The sequence below is a fragment of the Neovison vison genome, chromosome 8 (assembly GCF_020171115.1).
Source record: "Neovison vison isolate M4711 chromosome 8, ASM_NN_V1, whole genome shotgun sequence".
NCBI lineage: Eukaryota > Metazoa > Chordata > Mammalia > Carnivora > Mustelidae > Neogale > Neogale vison.
The window spans coordinates 91,915,226-91,934,339 of NC_058098.1; the positions used below are offsets into that span (position 1 = coordinate 91,915,226).

The following is a 19,114-nucleotide window of genomic DNA, read 5'->3' on the forward strand; positions in this document are numbered from 1 at the left end:
GACCAAGAAATGCAAGTTCCTCCACCCAAAATGTCTTGCAGAATCTGTGAAGGACATGGACCTTCCCACAGTTTGTGGAATAGAGGTTTGAGCCATTTTGATTACATATTAAAAGAAAGGTAAATTGTATGTAAAAAATGGGCTGAAGATCTTGGAGACATTTGGATTACACATTGATGGAACATTTATAAAAATTTATTATGGGGGCACCTGGGTGGTTCAGTGGGTTAAAGCTGCTGCCTTCGGCTCAGGTCATGATCCCAGGGTCCTAGGATAGAGCCCTACATCGGGCTCTCTGCTCAGCAGGGTGCCTGCTTCCCTTCCTCTCTCTCTGCCTGCCTCTCTGCCTACTTGTGATCTCTATCTGTCAAATAAATAAATAAAATCTTTTTTAAAAATTTATTATGAATCGGGATACAAAACCATCTCCAATAAATCCTAAGAATTGAGAAAGACATATTCTCTGACCACAAAACATTAAAATTAGGTAATACCTTTTTAAAAGATTTTATTTATTTATTTGACAGACAGAGATTACAAGTAGGTGGAGAGGCAGGCAGAGAGAGAGGAGGAAACAGGCTCCCTGTGGAGCAGAGAGCCCGATGTGGGCCTCGATCCCAGGACTCCGGGATCATGACCTGAGCCAAAGGCAGAGGCTTTAAACCACTAAGCCATCCAGGTGCCCAGTAATACATTTTTAACCACAAACAGATTCACCTAGAGATCTTAAAACTCTCCCCTAAACAACATTTATTTGTTCACAAAGGAAATCAATCTGCAATTGCATATTATTTAGAAAATGACAAAAAGAACACTATATATCAACAGCTGGTAACTGAAGCCAGAGCCACATTTAAAAAGAAACTTATAGCCTTTAATGCTTTTATTAACAAGAATGAAAATAAAATATCTAAGCATTCAATTTTAAAAGTTAGAGAGACTGGGGCTCCTGGGTGGCTCAGTAAGTTAAGTGTCTGGTGTCTTTGACTCAGGTCATGACCCCAGGGCTCTGGGATCGAGCCCAGTATTAGGCTCCCTGCTCAGCAAGGAGTCTGTTTCTCCCTCTGTCCCCTCCCTCTGCTCATGCACTCATTCTCTCTCTCTCTCACTCAATTTCTCTTTCTCAAATAAATAAAATCTTTTTTAAAAAAAAGAAAGAGTAAGTTTAAGGAAAGAAGAAGCAAATTAGGATAATAAGAGTTAATGAAACAATTAATCCAAGACCTGGTTATAAATAAATAAGACATATTCTTAGCAACTCAATAAAGAAATAGCTAATACACAAAATTGGGAATGGGATTGGGAACATATCAGTTTACAGAGAGGAAAGAAAAATCTATAAGGACAGGTGCAAAGCCAGCCCAGCCAATGGGGCTAGGGGAGATACTGAGAAGAGGGAGGAATATATGATATTACTCAGCAATGAACTTGTTTTGGAAAATGGCTGCCTGTTTGTGCTCAGTGTTAGCATTTAATTTGGCAACTTCCAGGAAGAGCCATATTTTCAACAAGCTCTTTGCATAATGAGCCCATAAGAAGCACAGTTCTCAACAGGGAGAACAACCCAATTCTGTTCTTTTGTTGGGAGGGAAGGAACAGATAACGTCTTCATGACTGGGTCATGGTGCATCATTGAAATCCATACTTCCCCGGATCCACACAGTTGCCTCAGCTTCATACTGGCTCACAAAGTACCACTAGTTATTGGAGAGGGGGGAGGGAGCCACAGTCCTTCAGGGGAACAACTTGCCCCCAAGATGTGGTATAAGAGATCCGTGTTAAACTTCTGTAGATGGTAATGATCAAGGCCTTCCCTCTCCTTTCAGGGTGAGGTCAAGCCCCTCCTCCAGCTTGAGCCCTTTCGTAAAACCTGACTGGTAAGGGTGAGCCCTAATGTAGACTATGGACTTTGGGTGATAATGTGTCCCTGTCAGTTCCAATCTTGTAGGAAATGCTGGTAATGGAGGAGGCTAAACATATGCGGGGTCAGGAAGTATGCGGAAAACCTCCGTACCTTCAGCTCAGTTTAGTTGTGAACCTAAAAATGTTCTAAAAAAAAAAAAAATCCATTACAAAAACCTATCATTTGCAGCTCTGACTAGGCAACCACCCCTTATTGCCCTCCTTTGGCATTTACTAGCTTTCTCTCTCTCTCTTTTCCTTTTCTCTTCCCCTTCTTCTCTCACTTCAGACCAGTCTGGTCACGCTAGAGTCAGGATGCCAGGATCATAATCTCAGCTCCTCCACCACTTGCAAATCCAGCTGTGGACTTGTAGGCAAATCAATTATCCCATTGTGACATCTCTCCAATCAGCAATAAAATGAGGATGCTGGTCTATATTATAAATTTTCAAGCGGGATGTCCATTATCACCACTGCTATTCAACATAGTACTAGAAGTCCTAGCCTCAGCAATCAGACAACAAAAGGAAATTAAAGGCATCCAAATAGGCAAAGAAGTCAAATTATCACTCTTTGAAGATGATATGATACTATATGTGCAAAACCCAAAAGACTCCACTCCAAAACTGCTAGAACTTGTACAGGAATTCAGTAAAGTGTCAGGATATAAAATCAATGCACAGAAATCAGTTGCATTACTCTACACCAACAACAAGACAGAAGAAAGAGAAATTAAGGAGTCGATCCCATTTAAAATTGCACCCCAAACCATAAGATACCTAGGAATAAACCTAACCAAAGAGGCACAGAATCTATACTCAGAAAACTATAAAGTACTCATGAAAGAAATTGAGGAAGACACAAAGAAATGGAAAAATGTTCCATGCTCCTGGATTGGAAGAATAAATATTGTGAAAATGTCTATGCTACCTAAAGCAATCTACATATTTAATGCAATTCCTATCAAAGTACCATCCATCTTTTTCAAAGAAATGGAACAAATAATTCTAAAATTTATATGGAACCGGAAAAGACTTCGAATAGCCAAAGGGATATTGAAAAAGAAAGCCAAAATTGGTGGCATCACAATTCCGGACTTCAAGGTCTATTACAAAGCTGTCATCATCAAGACAGCATGGTACTGGCACAAAAACAGACACATCGATCAATGCAACAGGATAGAGAGCCCAGAAATAGACCCTCAACTCTATGGTCAACTAATCTTCGACAAAGCAGGAAAGAATGTCCAATGGAAAAAAGACAGCCTCTTCAATAAATGGTGTTGGGAAAATTGGACAGACACATGCAGAAAAATGAAATTGGACCATTTCCTTACACCACACACGAAAATAGACTCAAAATGGATGAAGGACCTCAATGTGAGAAAGGAATCCATCAAAATCCTTGAGGAGAACACAGGCAGCAACCTCTTCGACCTCAGCCGCAGCAACATCTTCCTAGGAACATCGCCAAAGGCAAGGGAAGCAAGGGCAAAAATGAACTATTGGGATTTCATCAAGATCAAAAGCTTTTGCACAGCAAAGGAAACAGTTAACAAAATCAAAAGACAACTGACAGAATGGGAGAAGATATTTGCAAACGACATATCAGATAAAGGATTAGTGTCCAAAATCTATAAAGAACTTAGCAAACTCAACACCCAAAAAACAAATAATCCAATCAAGAAATGGGCAGAGGACATGAACAGACATTTCTGCAAAGAAGACATCCAGATGGCCAACAGACACATGAAAAAGTGCTCCATATCACTCGGCATCAGGGAAATACAAATCAAAACCACAATGAGATATCACCTCACACCAGTCAGAATGGCTAAAATCAACAAGTCAGGAAATGACAGATGCTGGCGAGGATGCGGAGAAAGGGGAACCCTCCTACACTGTTGGTGGGAATGCAAGCTGGTGCAACCACTCTGGAAAACAGTATGGAGGTTCCTCAAAATGTTGAAAATAGAACTGCCCTATGACCCAGCAATTGCACTACTGGGTATTTACCCTAAAGATACAAACGTAGTGATCCGAAGGGGCACATGCACCCGAATGTTTATAGCAGCAATGTCCACAATAGCCAAACTATGGAAAGAACCTAGATGTCCATCAACAGATGAATGGATCAAGAAGATGTGGTATATATACACTATGGAATACTATGCAGCCATCAAAAGAAATGAAACCTTGCCATTTGCGACAACATGGATGGAACTAGAGCATATCATGCTTAGTGAAATAAGTCAATTGGAGAAAGACAACTATCATATGATCTCCCTGATATGAGGAAGTGGTGATGCAACATGGGGGCTTAAGTGGGTAGGAGAAGAATAAATGAAACAAGATGGGATTGGGAGGGAGACAAACCTCACAAAACAAACTGAGGGTTGCTGGGGGGGAGGGGAGTTGGAAGAAGGGGGGTGGGGTTATGGACACTGGGGAGGGTATGCGCTTTGGTGAGTGCTGTGAAGTGTGTAAACCTGGCGATTCACAGACCTGTACCCCTGGGGATAAAAATATATGTTTATAAAAAATAAAAAATTTAAAAAAAATTTTTTTTCAAGCTATCCTGAGAATGTTCAAGTTCTAAAGAAAGACATCAGGCATTCTATAAGCATTTGATTCCATCTGTTCTATTTGAAATACTATAATATGCCATAACTTTAATATCCCTAATATGTCTGGGAGTACCAATACCTTGTGCTAATTCTTCTTTTCCATAACTTGTTTTCCTTCTGCAGATTGGAGAACTGCCTTAAACATATCCTAGGACAGGAAAGTTCTGTTTCTGAGCTGGTGATTTTTTTTTTTTTTTTGAGAAAGCAAAGCCTTTTCGTGTCTGCGCATATGAAAATGTACCATCAAGTACATCACCAGACAATATGTGCCCTGGGCCCAACAAGACACCATGAACAGCTCAACCCCACTTGTGCTTGGAGGCAGCTCCTGATACGGCAAAACTAAGTTCTGGGTGTTCCTATCTATCTTTAATTTATACACACTGTTTCATTTAGGGGAAGTGAAATAGTTAAACTGTTAAAAGGAGAAATGGATTGCTGGTTGAAGAGAGAATTTTATATTATTTTTTAAAAATTTAATTTATTTATTTGACCGACAGAGAGAGAGAGAGCTCACAAGCAAGGGGAGCGGGAAAGGGAGAAGCATCCCTCCCACTGAGCAGGGAGCCTGATGTGGGGCCTGATCCCAAGACCTTGGGATCATGACCTGAGCCGAAGGCAGATACTTAACCGACTCAGGCACTCAGGCTTCCTAGAGAGAGAATCTTAAAAGAAAATACCATGGTGCCATTTCCAAAGTGATCAAGTTCAAGGTGAAACATCAAGACAGACTCAACTAGTACCTACTGATCCTTTAACTCTTTTTGTCTACAGAACAGCAGTGAATGAAATAGGAGGAAGACCATAAAAACTCAAAGATAAGAAAATGCAGTAGCTAATATTTGTCTTTGGAGCTCACATTTCAGGACAACAAGATCCATTCAAGTTCTTGCTGTGCTTTGTAGCAAACTCTGATAAAATAACCTTAGGGTCTCTGCCATACAACATATATCTAGTGAGCCTAAAAATGAAGTTCTTGGCTACACTTACTATAAAACAAACATCTTAATGTGTTTTTAAGTTATGTAATATTTAAGTTTGACCATGCATGTTTAACATTGTCCATGAGGGAAAACCCCATGCTCTCTTGTAAAAGCTTATTTAATCTTATGCTATGGACCTTGTTACGTATGTGTTAAGTGAAAAGCCTACTTTAAAAATATAACACTGCTGTCAGCACAGTCTCCCCAAGAATCCAAGACTATGCATTTAATGATTTAAGTGGGTCAAAATTATTACCACAAAGTCACATCTGTGATGAATTAGGTTCCAAAGTGCATTAAAAGGGACAAAATTGGTTAAAGTCAAAATTATCCTTGAGCATCTCAATGGTAATAGAGCATGGTTTTCTACGTATTGTCTCACACAGTAATGTGCATGTAATATGTACATTGTAACGCCTGACTCAAAAGAATACATGCAAAATAAAATCTGGTCATATTTTTTACTGTTTTTTTCCTGGGAGTTGGAATACTATGAGATAAATGTGAGCATAAGGAACTTCTGCTCTACAGGAAATGTTCAGTTTCTTTGACAGAAAAATGTCGAACTTGTGGTTCTCTTTATGCTGCTTTTTGGATATTACAATCACTCAGGTAATTTAAGGAAGAATACATGCTTTGACACACTTAACCTTAATACAAGAAGAGAAGAAAATATTTTATAAAATCTCAAATACATTTGTAAAATTTGGAAAGGTTTGTCAGGTTTATTTTTAAATAAACCTGGTTTCTGAACTCTTGCCATTTCCAATGACATGGATGGAACTAGAGAGCATTATGCTAAGTGAAATAAGTCAATCAGAGAAAGAAAACTACCCCATGATTCCACTCATGTGTGGAATTTAAGAAACAAAACAGAGGAGGATTGAAGAAGGGAGGGAAAAATAAAACAAGACATAATCAGAGAGGGAAACAAACCGTTAGAGACTCTTGACCACAGGAAACAAACTGAGGGCTGCTGAAGGGGACAGGAATGAGGGGATGGGATAACTGGGTGATGGGCATTAAGGAGGACATGTGATACAGTGAGCACTGAGTATTACATACAACTGATGAGTCACTGAACTCTACCCCTGAAAGTAATAATATGCTCTATGTTAGTTAATTGAATTTAAATTTTAAAAAATAAGATAAAAATAAAACCCCCTTTTTAAAAAGATTTTATTTATTTATTTGACAGAGAGAGATCACAAGTAGACAGAGAGGCAGGCGGAGAGAGAGGAGGAAGTAGGCTCCCTGCTGAGCAGAGAGCCCGACTCGGGACTCGATCCCAGGACTCTGAGATCATGACCTGAGCTGAAGGCAACGGCTTAACCCACCGAGCCACCCAGGTGCCCATAAAACCCGGTTTTAAGATTTAATTATTTATTTGAGAGAGATAGAGAGAGAGCTCAAGAGAGAATATGAGTGGGAGGGCAGAGAGAGGGGAAGAGACTATTTCAAGCAGACTCCGCAATGCTCAGTGCAGAGGCTCACACGGGGTTCGATCTCCCAACCCTGAGATCACAACCTGAGCCAAAACCAAGAGCCTGATGCATAACTGACTGCACTACCCAGGCACCCCTTAATTAAACCTGGTTTTAAAAACCCAGGGGGAGAGATGTCCCAAAAGCATGGTTGTAGCTTATTTAAAGATATCCTTATGCACAAGCTATTAAGAAGGAGGCAGCGGCTTTCAAGACAAGGTTTTAATGTGACAAGCAAATTAGGACATTGTCTTTAAACACTCTCATCCCAGAATTCTTTGTAATATTTTGGAGACCAAATCCCAGAATATTAGCTTTTCATTACAATTTTTATTGCTTATTTCAAGGCAAGGTGCTGGTATATATATTTTAAATGCAAGAAATTATTCTGGGTTTATTTCTCTGACAAGAATCTTACTAGCTACCTCTAAAACATAACAAGAATACCCTAGTTTGCATATCCTGTTGATATTTTTAATAAATCAAATGAACCTAATTTGGCAATTTAGGGTCACAATATTATCTGTTCACACATCATTCAGTATTGAAAAATGAAAGCACTTGGACTGAACATTCCAAAGAACACATATTTGACTATTTTTAAACTGGGTAAATATCTGGGTGGAATAGCTAAAGAAAAACTTAATAGCATTGTTGGACAATTTGTAGTATTAAAAGCCCACTGAGAAGAATTATCTACCAAACAGTAATGACTTTTTTAAAAGATTTTTTAATTTATTTATTTGACAGACAGAGATCACAAGTAGGCAGAGAGGCAGGCAGAGAGAGAGGAGGAAGCAGGCTCCCTGCTGAGCAGAGAGCCCAACACAGGGCTTGATCCCAGGACCCTGAGATCATGACCTGAGCCAAAGGCAGAGGCTTAACCCACTGAGCCACCCAGGTGCCCCTAAACACTAATGATTTAAATTGGCAGAGGGGCTTGTTCAATTGACTCCATCCAAACTGAACACTCGGAGAAAAGAAATGAACACTGTTGTTAGATGTTGTCAGTGATTCAGTTGAGGGAAAAAAGGATTTGGCACATGCTATACAGAAGGTACGCTGGTAAGCAAAACCAGGAAACATCCTAGCAAATATGAAAATTACAGTTTGATGTAAGAAATTGGCATTGGCCAGTAACGCAGAAACAATTGTATGCGTACCTGTGATTACTTCTTTTTAGGAGGGACCCAACCATGACAGGAATACCTATACTTACAGATTTAGGCACCTAGCAAAGCAGGCTTGAAACAGCTTGCCAGGGGAAATGACCTCGGAGCTGATACCGTGAAGAAGAGTAAGAGGAAACAATGAAGCAAGAACAGTGTGAACCACAGAGCCCAGGGGCAGGGCACAAGTGGGAATCGGGAGCTAGTCAGAGGTCACTGCAGATGTCCAGGTGGGGTGACGGCTATGATGAGGCTTGGACTCAGGGAAAGGGGAGATGGGAAAAAATGCATGGATTTGGGAATGTTCCGAAGACGCATGAAAAAAATCAAACAGGACTTGGTAGTGACCTGGTTGTGCCCTCTGGTCCTCTTAAGTTTCGGATCAGCTAAGGGAACTGAACCTAAGCTTTCGAGGGGAGCTATTAAAGTGCCCCACCTTACCCTTGCTATAGGTTTGGGTTTTGCTTTGCTTTGTTTTGCTTCTTACTCCCATACCTCTTTTCCAGACAGTGCCACAAAGTACAGAACCAGAGACTGAGCAAATGCAAGCTGTGGGGAGAAGTTCTTCTGAATATGGAAGAGGCCTTTAGATGTGACAGGGGCTGGTCTGCTCCTGAAGCACAGGCCACAGCCCTCAGCGTAGCATGGCATTTCTAACATCCCAGCACAAAGCAGGGAAGCACCATGTGCTGAGGGCCAAGTCCCCATCCACTGCCAGACCAAGGCCTCAGAACACTGCCCCCCAGGAAGAGCAGCTGCTCTGCCGACTGGGAGATTGCCTGCCCCTCCCTCTTGGAAAAGCACAGCAGATGCTTTTTATATAATGTCCAATTACTCCAAAGAATGTCATCATTTTTATGATTAATCAGTTGCACATACTCAGGGACATATGTGAGATGGATATTCAAGGACAACAAAGGACCCTGCAGAGAGGAGATAAATTGAGTCTAGCATCTGTAGCCAATAGTGAGAGAAACAAATTAACTGTATCTATTGCATAAATATCCCTCCATGCAGATTATGGCCAAAACAAGGACTAACAATCTAAATTCATTGTGAAGCAAATCTATTTTTTAAATCTACAGGTTATGCAAATGGTGGGGAGAAGTTGTAAGTAATAAATATCCCCTTGACAGAACGCAAATAATAATGAGCCGGCAACTGCAATGATCACTTACAGAACAGCATCCAATAAATAAAGTTTTTGTGCTTAAAAGGAGTCTTTCAAGAAGGAATCAAATCAAGCCGGAGTATTCCAACTTGCTTTGTAAGACCCAGCTCAAATGTCAGCGCTTTTGCGGCGCTTCCTCTGATCTCTTGAGCAGAATTAACAGGCCTCTCGTCCGAGCCCTTACGGCACTTGTCAGCGGGTAGTGGGATTATTATCATGGGGAGTCTCTCCGGTGGTTCTCTACTATTTCAGCACCTGCATACAACTCAGCTTTCTTCTTACTCTCGGGCCTTCAAGAAGATGCAAATGTGAAAAGCTCTAACAGTAGAGCTGGCAGATGCTAACATGAGGGAACAGTTCATGGGGCCAGGCACTAACCCCGTGCAATCATTCCTTTCATCCTCACAATGACCGCAGTGAAGTAGGTCCCACCAAGAGGAGTAAACCCAGCAACAGAGGTGAAAAGATGTGTCCTCAGTCACACCGCTAGTAAGTGAGGACCATCAGGTTTCTAAGTCAGGCAATCCCATTCTTCCACCTTGCACACTGTAGGGAGAAGGGAAAGCGCTGTCCTGAGGGTCCAAATACCTGGGGCCAAGGTCTTTTTCTGGTAGTTTACTAGACGTGTCATCCTACGGTACTCACTGGACTCCCTGGCCTTGAGATTTCCCTGCAAGCCCAGAGTCCCAGGTCTCACCATCCTCACCTCAAGGATAGCAACTGTCCCCTGAGGGTCTGGGCCTCCCACCACTGAGTACAGCCTGTGGTTACTGGGTTAGCATCTGAACCGAATGTTTTTGGATGGATTTGCCAGGGCATCCTTTCTTTCCCGTGGCCTTACTCATCTCACAGATTTTAGGCTACATGTTGGGAGACAGCAAAGGTTTAGCAAATAGGCTCTGCTTGCAGAGGTGGCGGCCCTCTCCTGCTTGGCATCACGGTTACCCTCAGACCTCTGCCAAAGCCCGAGACTATCAAAAAGAGGACCAAGGAGTTCCTCTGGCATCAGTCACACCCATATGTAAAAATTAAGCTCAACTGGCAGAAACCCCAAGGCACTGACTATAGGGTGCACAAAAGATTTAAGAGCCAGATCTTGATGCCCAGCCCTGGTTATGGGAGCGACAAGAAAACAGAGCACAGGCTGCCCAGTGGCTTCCAGAAGTCCCCAGCCCACAGCATAAAGGAGCTTGAAGGACTGCTGGTGTGCAACAAATCTCAGTATGCGGGGTCTGCTGACAATGTCTCGACCAAGAACCACAAGACTACTGCGGAAAGAGCAGCCCAGCTGGCCCCCAGAGTTGACAGTCCCAATGCCAGGCTGCGCAGAGAAGAAAATGAATAGACAGCTTATGTGCACATCGTATTTGCGTTAATAAAACCAGACAACTACCAAAAAAAAAAAAAAGGCTTAGCAAATGATCCCTGCAATCCAGAACTAAGACTCCAACAGTGGATTCAGACAAGGAAGCCAAGTCTTGAGATACAATCCCGAGCCTCAGGGCACGAGCTCCTCCACCATGCCCCAAACCAGTCACTGAGGCAAGAGAAACTCACCCTGGCATCTGCTACATCACCCTTCTCCTTATACCTTCTATACACATTTTATACTCCAGGGACAGTGTCTATGGGTCAGTGGCATGGGAACCACTTACAATTTTCAGAGCGACCTTTCTGAGACATTACTCTGTGATAAATAAATCATTTCCTTTGCTCTCAGGGGGATTAAAAATTCTTTTTTTTTTTTTTCTGAATAGTATGTCAACTACCAAAAGAGTACAAGGGCATTTGCTCCTTTCAGCTGCCGCCTTTGGATAGGTCAGTATAACCTGTGTTTTGTTAGAAATGTATGATGGCATCAAGTTTAAATGGTTTTTAAGAAATCTTGACGTGTTTTTGCTGAAAGGAAAAACAGGTGTTTTGACATTCCAGTTTGGTTACCTGCACCAAGAATGAAGGAAAGATCTTGTACACATAGCAGAGAATGGAAAACGGCCCCATCTCCATGATTGTTTTCCCCAGGCCACTAAGGCCCTCACTTGCAAAGAACATTGCTATTCTCAGGTTTAATGACCTGATTGCCTCACCCTGTGGGTCCTTTCCTCCTCCTCACCTAACTCCAGAGGTAAGATTAGAAACACCACATATTCAAACAAGATCAAAAGGAAACCTTTCGGTGCACCTGGGTAGGTCAGTGAGTTAAAGCCTCTGCCTTCGGCTCAGGTCATGATCCCAGGGTGCTGGGATCAAGCCCCCGAGTTGGGCTCTCTGCTCAGCAGGGAGCCTGCTTCCTCCTGTCTCTCTGCCTGCTTCTCTGCCTACTTGTGATCTCTGTCAAATAAATAAAATCTTTTAAAAAATTAAAAAAGGAAACCTTTTTTAGAATCTGTTGTCTCTGTATCTTTGACATTATGGCCTGTTGTATTCAGGCTAAGCTATGTTATGCTGCACTAGCTAGCCTTCTTTCTCCTGGCCTGTGTGCTTTCCCTGACCACACAAAGTAGAAGGGGGAGAATGAGGAAGAGTTTTATTGCAGGCTCCTCCTGCAATAGGCTTCCAATTGCAGGTCCTACCTGGGAACGGAGGCATGCGCTGTGGAGCCCCTGGTGATTAGAATGAGTGCCGGCAACAGTGATCATTGAGAACCCTAGCAATGACAAAGCCTCCTAAGTCACAAGACAGCATCCTTGTCTCAGAGAAGGTGGAAGTTTCCCTTTTCACTGCTTTAAATGTTGGGCAGAAAAAATGGTGATGCTTCTATGATGCATTCTGAATGTATTAAACAGAGCAGCTATATATTTAAGGGATTTGGGGTCATAGAGATGGAAGTTCCAAATTCCATTAGAGCACATTAAAGAAAATGAAATTAGCTTAGGAGTGCAAGCACACATCAAGCCATTAAATAATTTAAAAGGCACTTAGAGTAGCGTGGAGCCATACAAGTATGGGCACTTCAAACTTCCTGAGTTGAGCTGAGCTAGAATGCTTGGTAGGATTAAACTTGGAGGCTGGTGGGAAACACTTAGCACTCTATAGGAAACACTCTCTAGTGAGGGACAATGTGGACACACCTTTAACAAGGGTGATCTCTTGGTCACTAATGCCGTGGGAAGTTACGTGTGCGGCCAACCAGCTGCCTAGGCAATATCACGTCCCTTCTTCCTTCCTAACAGAAACTCAGTTTCATCCAAAGTACACTGTATCCAACAAAAACCCCTGTACTTCTCAGCCTTCCCTGAAGCTGGAAGCAATTTTATAATACAGTCCTCGTCAATAATGTGCAAGCAAAAAATCTGCTGGGAATTTCTGGGAAAGCCGGGTTTCCTGTTAGAAATGCTACTGCTTCTCCCTCACCACTTCCTCCTCCTGACTGGGAGGTAGTTGAGATTAGAAATGGAGTACCCGGTTTGCAAACATTCAAGAGAAAGAATCCACTTGCTGAGCATGGCACAGCAGAGAGATAGAAGGAGCCGGATTTATTGGCACCATAATGAGCCAGTGCCAATCCTAGACTCTGACCTCCGAACTTTCTAGATGAGAGAAATAAATCCCTACTAGACTAAGCTACTGTGGTTGGCTTTCTTTTTCATGAGGTGGAGGCAGCCCTTAATCAATATAGAGACACAGACCAAAGTGCTCCCTGTCCTATAAACTTTGGAATTGGTAAGGTATACACAGGTCCTGGTTACAGGGCCTTTCTCAACATTTTTTATCCTAGGTACATCATGATGCTTCAAGAGGAGAGCAGGATACAGTGTATCCTGAAGTTTCTTGACCATTGAAACTTTTATTCCATGTTATATTTCTTGAGAATTGTGTTCTACCAGATACACTTTGGAAAACAGTGCTTCAGGTGCATCTCTTTCTCTGTCTCTCTCTCTCTCTGGACTAAAAACAAAACAGGGGTGCCTGGGTGGCTCAGTGGGTTAAAGCCTCTGCCTTCTGCTCAGGTCATGATCCCAGGCTCCTGGGATCGAGCCCCGCATCGGGCTCTCTGCTCAGCAGGAAGCCTGCTCCCCCCTCTCTCTCTGCCTCTCTGCCTACTTGTGATCTCTGTCAAATAAATTAAAAAAAAAAAAACCATGCCTTTCTAGAGCATACAAACATAAATTCTTAGCAAAATTTAAAACATAAAATCACTGTAGCTTTGCATACTGGATTAAATGGCATCTCCCCAAAATTCATGTTTAACTGGAACCTGTGAATGTGACCTTATTTAGAAATAGGGTGTTTGTAGAAAATTAAGAAGTCACAGTGGATAGGATGGGCCCTGAATCCACTGATGGGGATTCCTTATAAGGAGAGGGTGATTCGGATATAAAGAGACACAGAGGACACACAAGCACAGAGGAGAAGCCTATGTGATGATGGAGGCAGAGACAAGAGTGATGTGGCTGTAAGCCAAGGATACCCAGCGTTGCTGGTAACCACCAGAAGGCAGGAACAGGCAAGGAAGGATTGCTCCCTTAGATCTTCCCGGGAGAGCATGGCCCTGCCAACACCTTGATTCCAGAAGTCCAACCTCCAGAACTATGTACAAATAAATCTGCTGCGTGAGCTATCCAGTTTATAGTATTTTGTTAAGCTAGCCATAGGAAACTGATATACTTTGTGACACTGTAATAAAGTTTAAATCACTGTAAATTTTCCCCATGTCCAGGATGAAGATTAAGGATCTTCATGGATGGAGGCCTGGCTCAGCCCCATTTGTCTCCTCTACCATATTTAAGATTTTTACAAGGAACTTATATTCTTCCTGTCAAGATACCAAATAGTATCTTGAAAACTCTGACATTAAAAAAGGGAGAAATTGACATTTAAAGAGAAATGTCCTGAAGAACAGCTTTTCAGGAACCCTGGATTTGCCAGTAATTATGGCCTTACCTTGGGTCAGTCAGTGTCTTGTCTTCTCTTGGCTTCGTCTGTCCACTCTCTAGAACTCCAGGGGTGGACTGGAAGGTCTGCATAGCCCCTTCCACTTTGACATACTGGAATTCCAGGGAGCATTTCATATATAGGAGATCTGCCACATGTTCCCCAGAAACATGCCCTTGCTAATGGTGAGGGCTCCTTTAGAGCATTCCTGAATTCATTTATATGTAAGAATCTTACTTCCAAGGATATATGAACTGAGCTGGAGAAAGGACTGCACTGTTATATTTGGTTGTTTGGTGTAATATCTGCCTTGCCATATGGAAGTTCTTAAAGAGAGGAGTGGTTCTTTAGAGAAAGGTGTAATAAAAATCACTAGGATAATGGTGAATGTGTGTCTCCCTTCCCCCCCCCCCAAGAGAAACTCATATTAAAGTCAGGCCAATTACTCACATTATGAAAGATGTCTTTATAGGGCTCCTGGGTGGCTCAGTTGGTTAAGCATCTGACTCTTGGTTTCGACTCAGGTCATGATCTCAGGATGGTGGGATAGAGCCTGGTGTGTCGGGCTCTAAGCAGGGAGTCTGCTTGAAGATTCTCTCCCTCTGCCCATCTCCCCACTCCCTCTCCTCCGCATAAGATAAATAAATCTTTAAAAAAGAGATATCTTTATGTCTTTATTTTACCAACAAGTTTACTAAAGATTTCCTTTTAAAAGAACAGTATAACAAACTAGTGGCTCAACCTGTTTTCTCTAAACAACCCTTGAATCCTTGAGATTTTTCTTCATACGAAGTTCTTCCCCTCTACTAGATCATGTAGGTTGTTTGTTCCTGAACCCCAGCCACTTCCCATCGTAGGTTATAAGTGTGATAACCAACACAGAGCACAACACTCTTGAAACCGATCAATGCAAATGAAGCTTAGCAAAGGAATCCATCTTGAAGTTTAAAGGCTGTGTTCTCAGTGTATCCTATAGGTTACGGGAAATGCAGGAGTGAAAATAAAAGAATCCCTGCATTGCACAAGGACATTGCAAGACACAGTGTCTTTGTAAGGTGCATCATATTATAATTATCAGACATAAATATTTTTAATGTTTTAAGTGCATTTAGCCCTTGCCAAAAATGGTTTGTGAAAGCTAAAGAGGCTATAAATTCTGTAGCATGCACACCCTTTGGACATTTGCCTATGGATATTTGCAATGTAATTTGTACTAAGCAAGGCCACAGAAACTTAAGATAGTGCCTCCCTAATTCTCTAAGTATATAGCCCTGTTGACTACCATATGTACAAAAAAGGAGACAAACAAACCAAAGGAATGAATAGGGTTTTTTAAGTCATAAACTGTTCATTTATATACTGTTACCTAGAAATAAGTTTTCCTCATCTACATAATGAGATTAATAATACCATCCTCCTTATAGGGTGGTTGTGATCATCAGATTTTTTATATATATAAAAACAAATATATAATATTATCATAGCTCAAGCTGCCATAACAGAATATTATAGACTGGGTAGATTATAAACAACAGAAATTGATTTCTCATAGTTCTGGAGGCTGGGAAGTCCAAGATCAAGGTGCCGGTAGATTTGGTGTCTGGTGAGGGCCTGCTTTCTAGTTCGTAGTCAGCTGTTTTCTCACTGTCCTCACATAGTAGAAGAGACAAAGGAACTCTCTGAGGTCTCTTTTATAAGGTCATTAATCTCATTATTGCAGAGCCTCATGACCTAATCATCTCCAAAGTCCCCCACCTTCAAATACCATCGAATTAGGGATTAGATTTCAATATATGAATTCTGGGGAGAAATAAACATCTGGTCTATAGCAAATCATTAACACAGCCTGATATGCAGAAAGTGCTCAGTAAAAGTCAGCTACTACTTTTCTGTATGGAATATTTCCCAAGTGAAATATTTGGGATATGTTTTACAGGACTAAGCCGATAGAATTTGGATAGATTGGTTATAAAAGTGATGAAAAGAGAGAAACCAAGGACAATTCCAAGATCTTTTGGTAATGAACAATGGGGAGGATGATCTAACACATAGAAAAGCAGGTTTGAGGAAAGAAATCAAGACTCCCCTAGGGCCATGTTAGGCTTGGTCTGAGTTATCTGTTAGACATCACATAGAAATGTCAAGGAGGCAGCTGGGAATACAAGTCTGCAACCTCACTGATCAACACTACTCAAAATAAGATCCCAAGGCCAGCAGACTCAGCATCACCGAGGAGCTTGTTGGAAATGCACCACCTTTGAGCAATGGAATCAGAACGTGCATTTTAACAAGATCCCCAGGTGATCCATATGCACAATGAAGTTTGAGTAGCACTAAGCTATAGAGTTGTGGGGAAAAAAGAGACTAGATTCATCAGCATATACACAGAGTCTAAAGCTAAGGCCTGGATGAACTTCCTGGGTGTGTGTGGGCGGGGGCAGTGTGTAAGGGAGACTTGTGGCCCAGAGTAGAGCCATGGGACTCTCCCATATTCAGAGGTCTCATAGAGGTGAATAGAACCTCACAGAGGAAGAAGAGGAACACCCAGAGAGGCAAAGGAAAACCAGGAGAGTGAAAGGTCCCAGAAGGCCAAAGAATAGACTGTTGCAAGAAGAGGTCCACGGTGTTGAAAGCTGCTGATGCATCAGTAAGATAGGAACAGAGAAGAGGCCATTAGATTTAGCAACAAGGTCATTAATGACCTTGACAAGAGTAGTCTCAGTAGCACAGAGAGAACAGAAGCCCAAGTAGAGACAATGGGGAAGAGAAAGTGAGACAACAAGCAAGGCAATTCTTGCAAGGAGTTTTGCTGAGAACATAAAGAGAGAAATGGGGTAGCACCTGAGATGCTTAGGTAAGAGATAGTAGAACATGACTGAATGGCAATGGAAATGTTGCAGTAGAGAGAAAGAGAGAAGCCAATGATGCAGAAAATAGAATGGCCAATTGCTGGAGAGTGGTTTTTAGAAGGTGAGAGGAACCAGGGCCCAGATCCCAGAGAAAGAATGGCCCCTGATAAAAGCAGGGCCACTCTATTCATTGCTTCTGTCTCTCAGTGAAATTGGAGGCACCCAGCAAGGTGGGTGAGAATGGAAGGAAAGGAGATTAAAAAAAAAAAAAAAAGGAGTGAAATACTTATTTTGGAGAGTGGGAAAGTAAATGCCTCAGGATTGCCATGTAGTGCAGGGTGCTTTTCTGAGATTTTTGGTCAGGCAGTTAAGAAACCTCACACTTCCCTTTAACATGCTTCATTCCTCAAAATACGTCCTGTTCCAATGCATGAGTATGAATTTTGAGAAAGTGCATCTTCTTCATCAATCCTTATTTTTCTTGTCGCAGTTTATTTTGTTGAAGGTCACCATCAGCAGAGCAAGTCTAGACAAGGAAGTCATCTCAGAGCCACAGCAAGATGGTGATATGGAAGGACAGAAGCCTTCTGTCCCCTCCATGAGATTTATGGCTGGGGGTAATGCATGAATAATGAAATGAAGACAAAAGATGCCTCAAGAGAGGAAGTTTTTCTTCTCTTCTCACAATGCATGAGAACTGCTAGGAGATCTCTCATGAGACCAGTACTTTCATAAACAACACCAGATACTGTTAATTGCCTTTAATTGAGTTTTGAACAAGCCCAAAGTCAATAACGCCTCCTTGGTTACCCTCCTTCCTGCTTGGAAGCCAATCTCATGAACAATCTTGTAACTCTTTGCAAGATTCCCTAAATCTGCTACATAAAGCCCATTTCTGTGATCCAAAAATTAAAAAAAAAAAATCTAAAGCCTCACTCTCCTCACTGTTATCTCACAGCCACATCCCATATACTTGGGACCTTGGCACCATGTAGATAGCATTTGTGTGCCCCATAGCCACTTGCATCTACTTCTTCCACTGCTTCAAGGCCCCACTGCCTTGGAAGTCCATGACTCCCATTTAGACAGACTTGCCATCAGCCCCCTTGTGGCTATCCTCCAATTTCCTGGTCATTCCCCTTACTCACTGATGACTTTACCATCTTCCCCTTCTTTCTCATTCCTGATGACTTCAACATTCACATCCATGTGGTGATCCACCAACAGCCAGCCTTCACGTTTTCCTCTCATACCAATCATCTCTCTCTCCACCCCAGCCTCAGCCACCCACTCCCATAGTTATATACCCTAGATCTTGCCATTACCAATAAGATTACCATCTCCAACATATGGATTTCACGTCCTCCTCCTGGACCATCCCCTTCCAGCCTACCTACTCTGATTCTCCAATGTCTCTGAGACCTTGTACACATTTTTTCACTATCTACCCCCAAAGTTCACTCTTCACATCCTTTCTTATCTAGCTTATATTAACTAGTCCAGCCAGGTAATAATCCCCTTGCAAAGTACCTCTAACTCCTCTGTTCCTCTCTCCTCTACTATTCTCACCTCAGAGAGCCCCACCTCTGGTTAAATACTACAAGACGTTGCTCCCAGTGTACATCTGAGTAGTTGACCCTTGCATACAGCTGTGCAAACTGGACTTATTTCAAAATTCTCTATTTTAAACATCTATTTTAAAGAGATATTTACTGGTCTTTATAACTAGTAAAGACCAGAACTTGAAGTAAGCACATTAAGAAGAAAAAAAAAGGAGTCAGTATTACAGCTGTCTTCTTCCATCCCTCCCTTACTTCCTAAGGGAGTAGCTCCTCATAATACAAACCATAATATCCTCTAGAGAAGAAATCCTGAAGCCTGGGTAAGAGGGAAGGATGAGATAGCCTAGCTCCTGACTTCACCCCCTCCACCTCTCCCATATTACCTTCCTCTTGGGCAACTCTCCTTATATCCCTCTATAGTGCTCCCCACACTCTCACTATGGCCCATTATGCTTCTGCTCCCCCTTTGAGACTAAGGAAATATCCCTTCTCC

The 19,114-nt window shown here is 42.0% G+C and overlaps 2 protein-coding genes across 2 annotated transcripts in view; one reads left to right on the top strand and one right to left on the bottom strand.

Moving 5' to 3' along the window:
* ADD2 (adducin 2) overlaps positions 1-19,114 on the bottom strand; it is a 107,123-nt gene that overhangs the window by 75,420 nt on the left and 12,589 nt on the right. The gene's annotated exons all lie outside the window — the stretch shown is intronic.
* LOC122915445 (60S ribosomal protein L32-like) lies at positions 9,743-10,680 on the top strand. Its single transcript, XM_044262230.1, has 2 exons — positions 9,743-9,756; positions 10,245-10,680. The coding sequence occupies exons 1-2, from the start codon at positions 9,743-9,745 to the stop codon at positions 10,678-10,680; spliced, it is 450 nt and encodes a 149-aa protein (XP_044118165.1).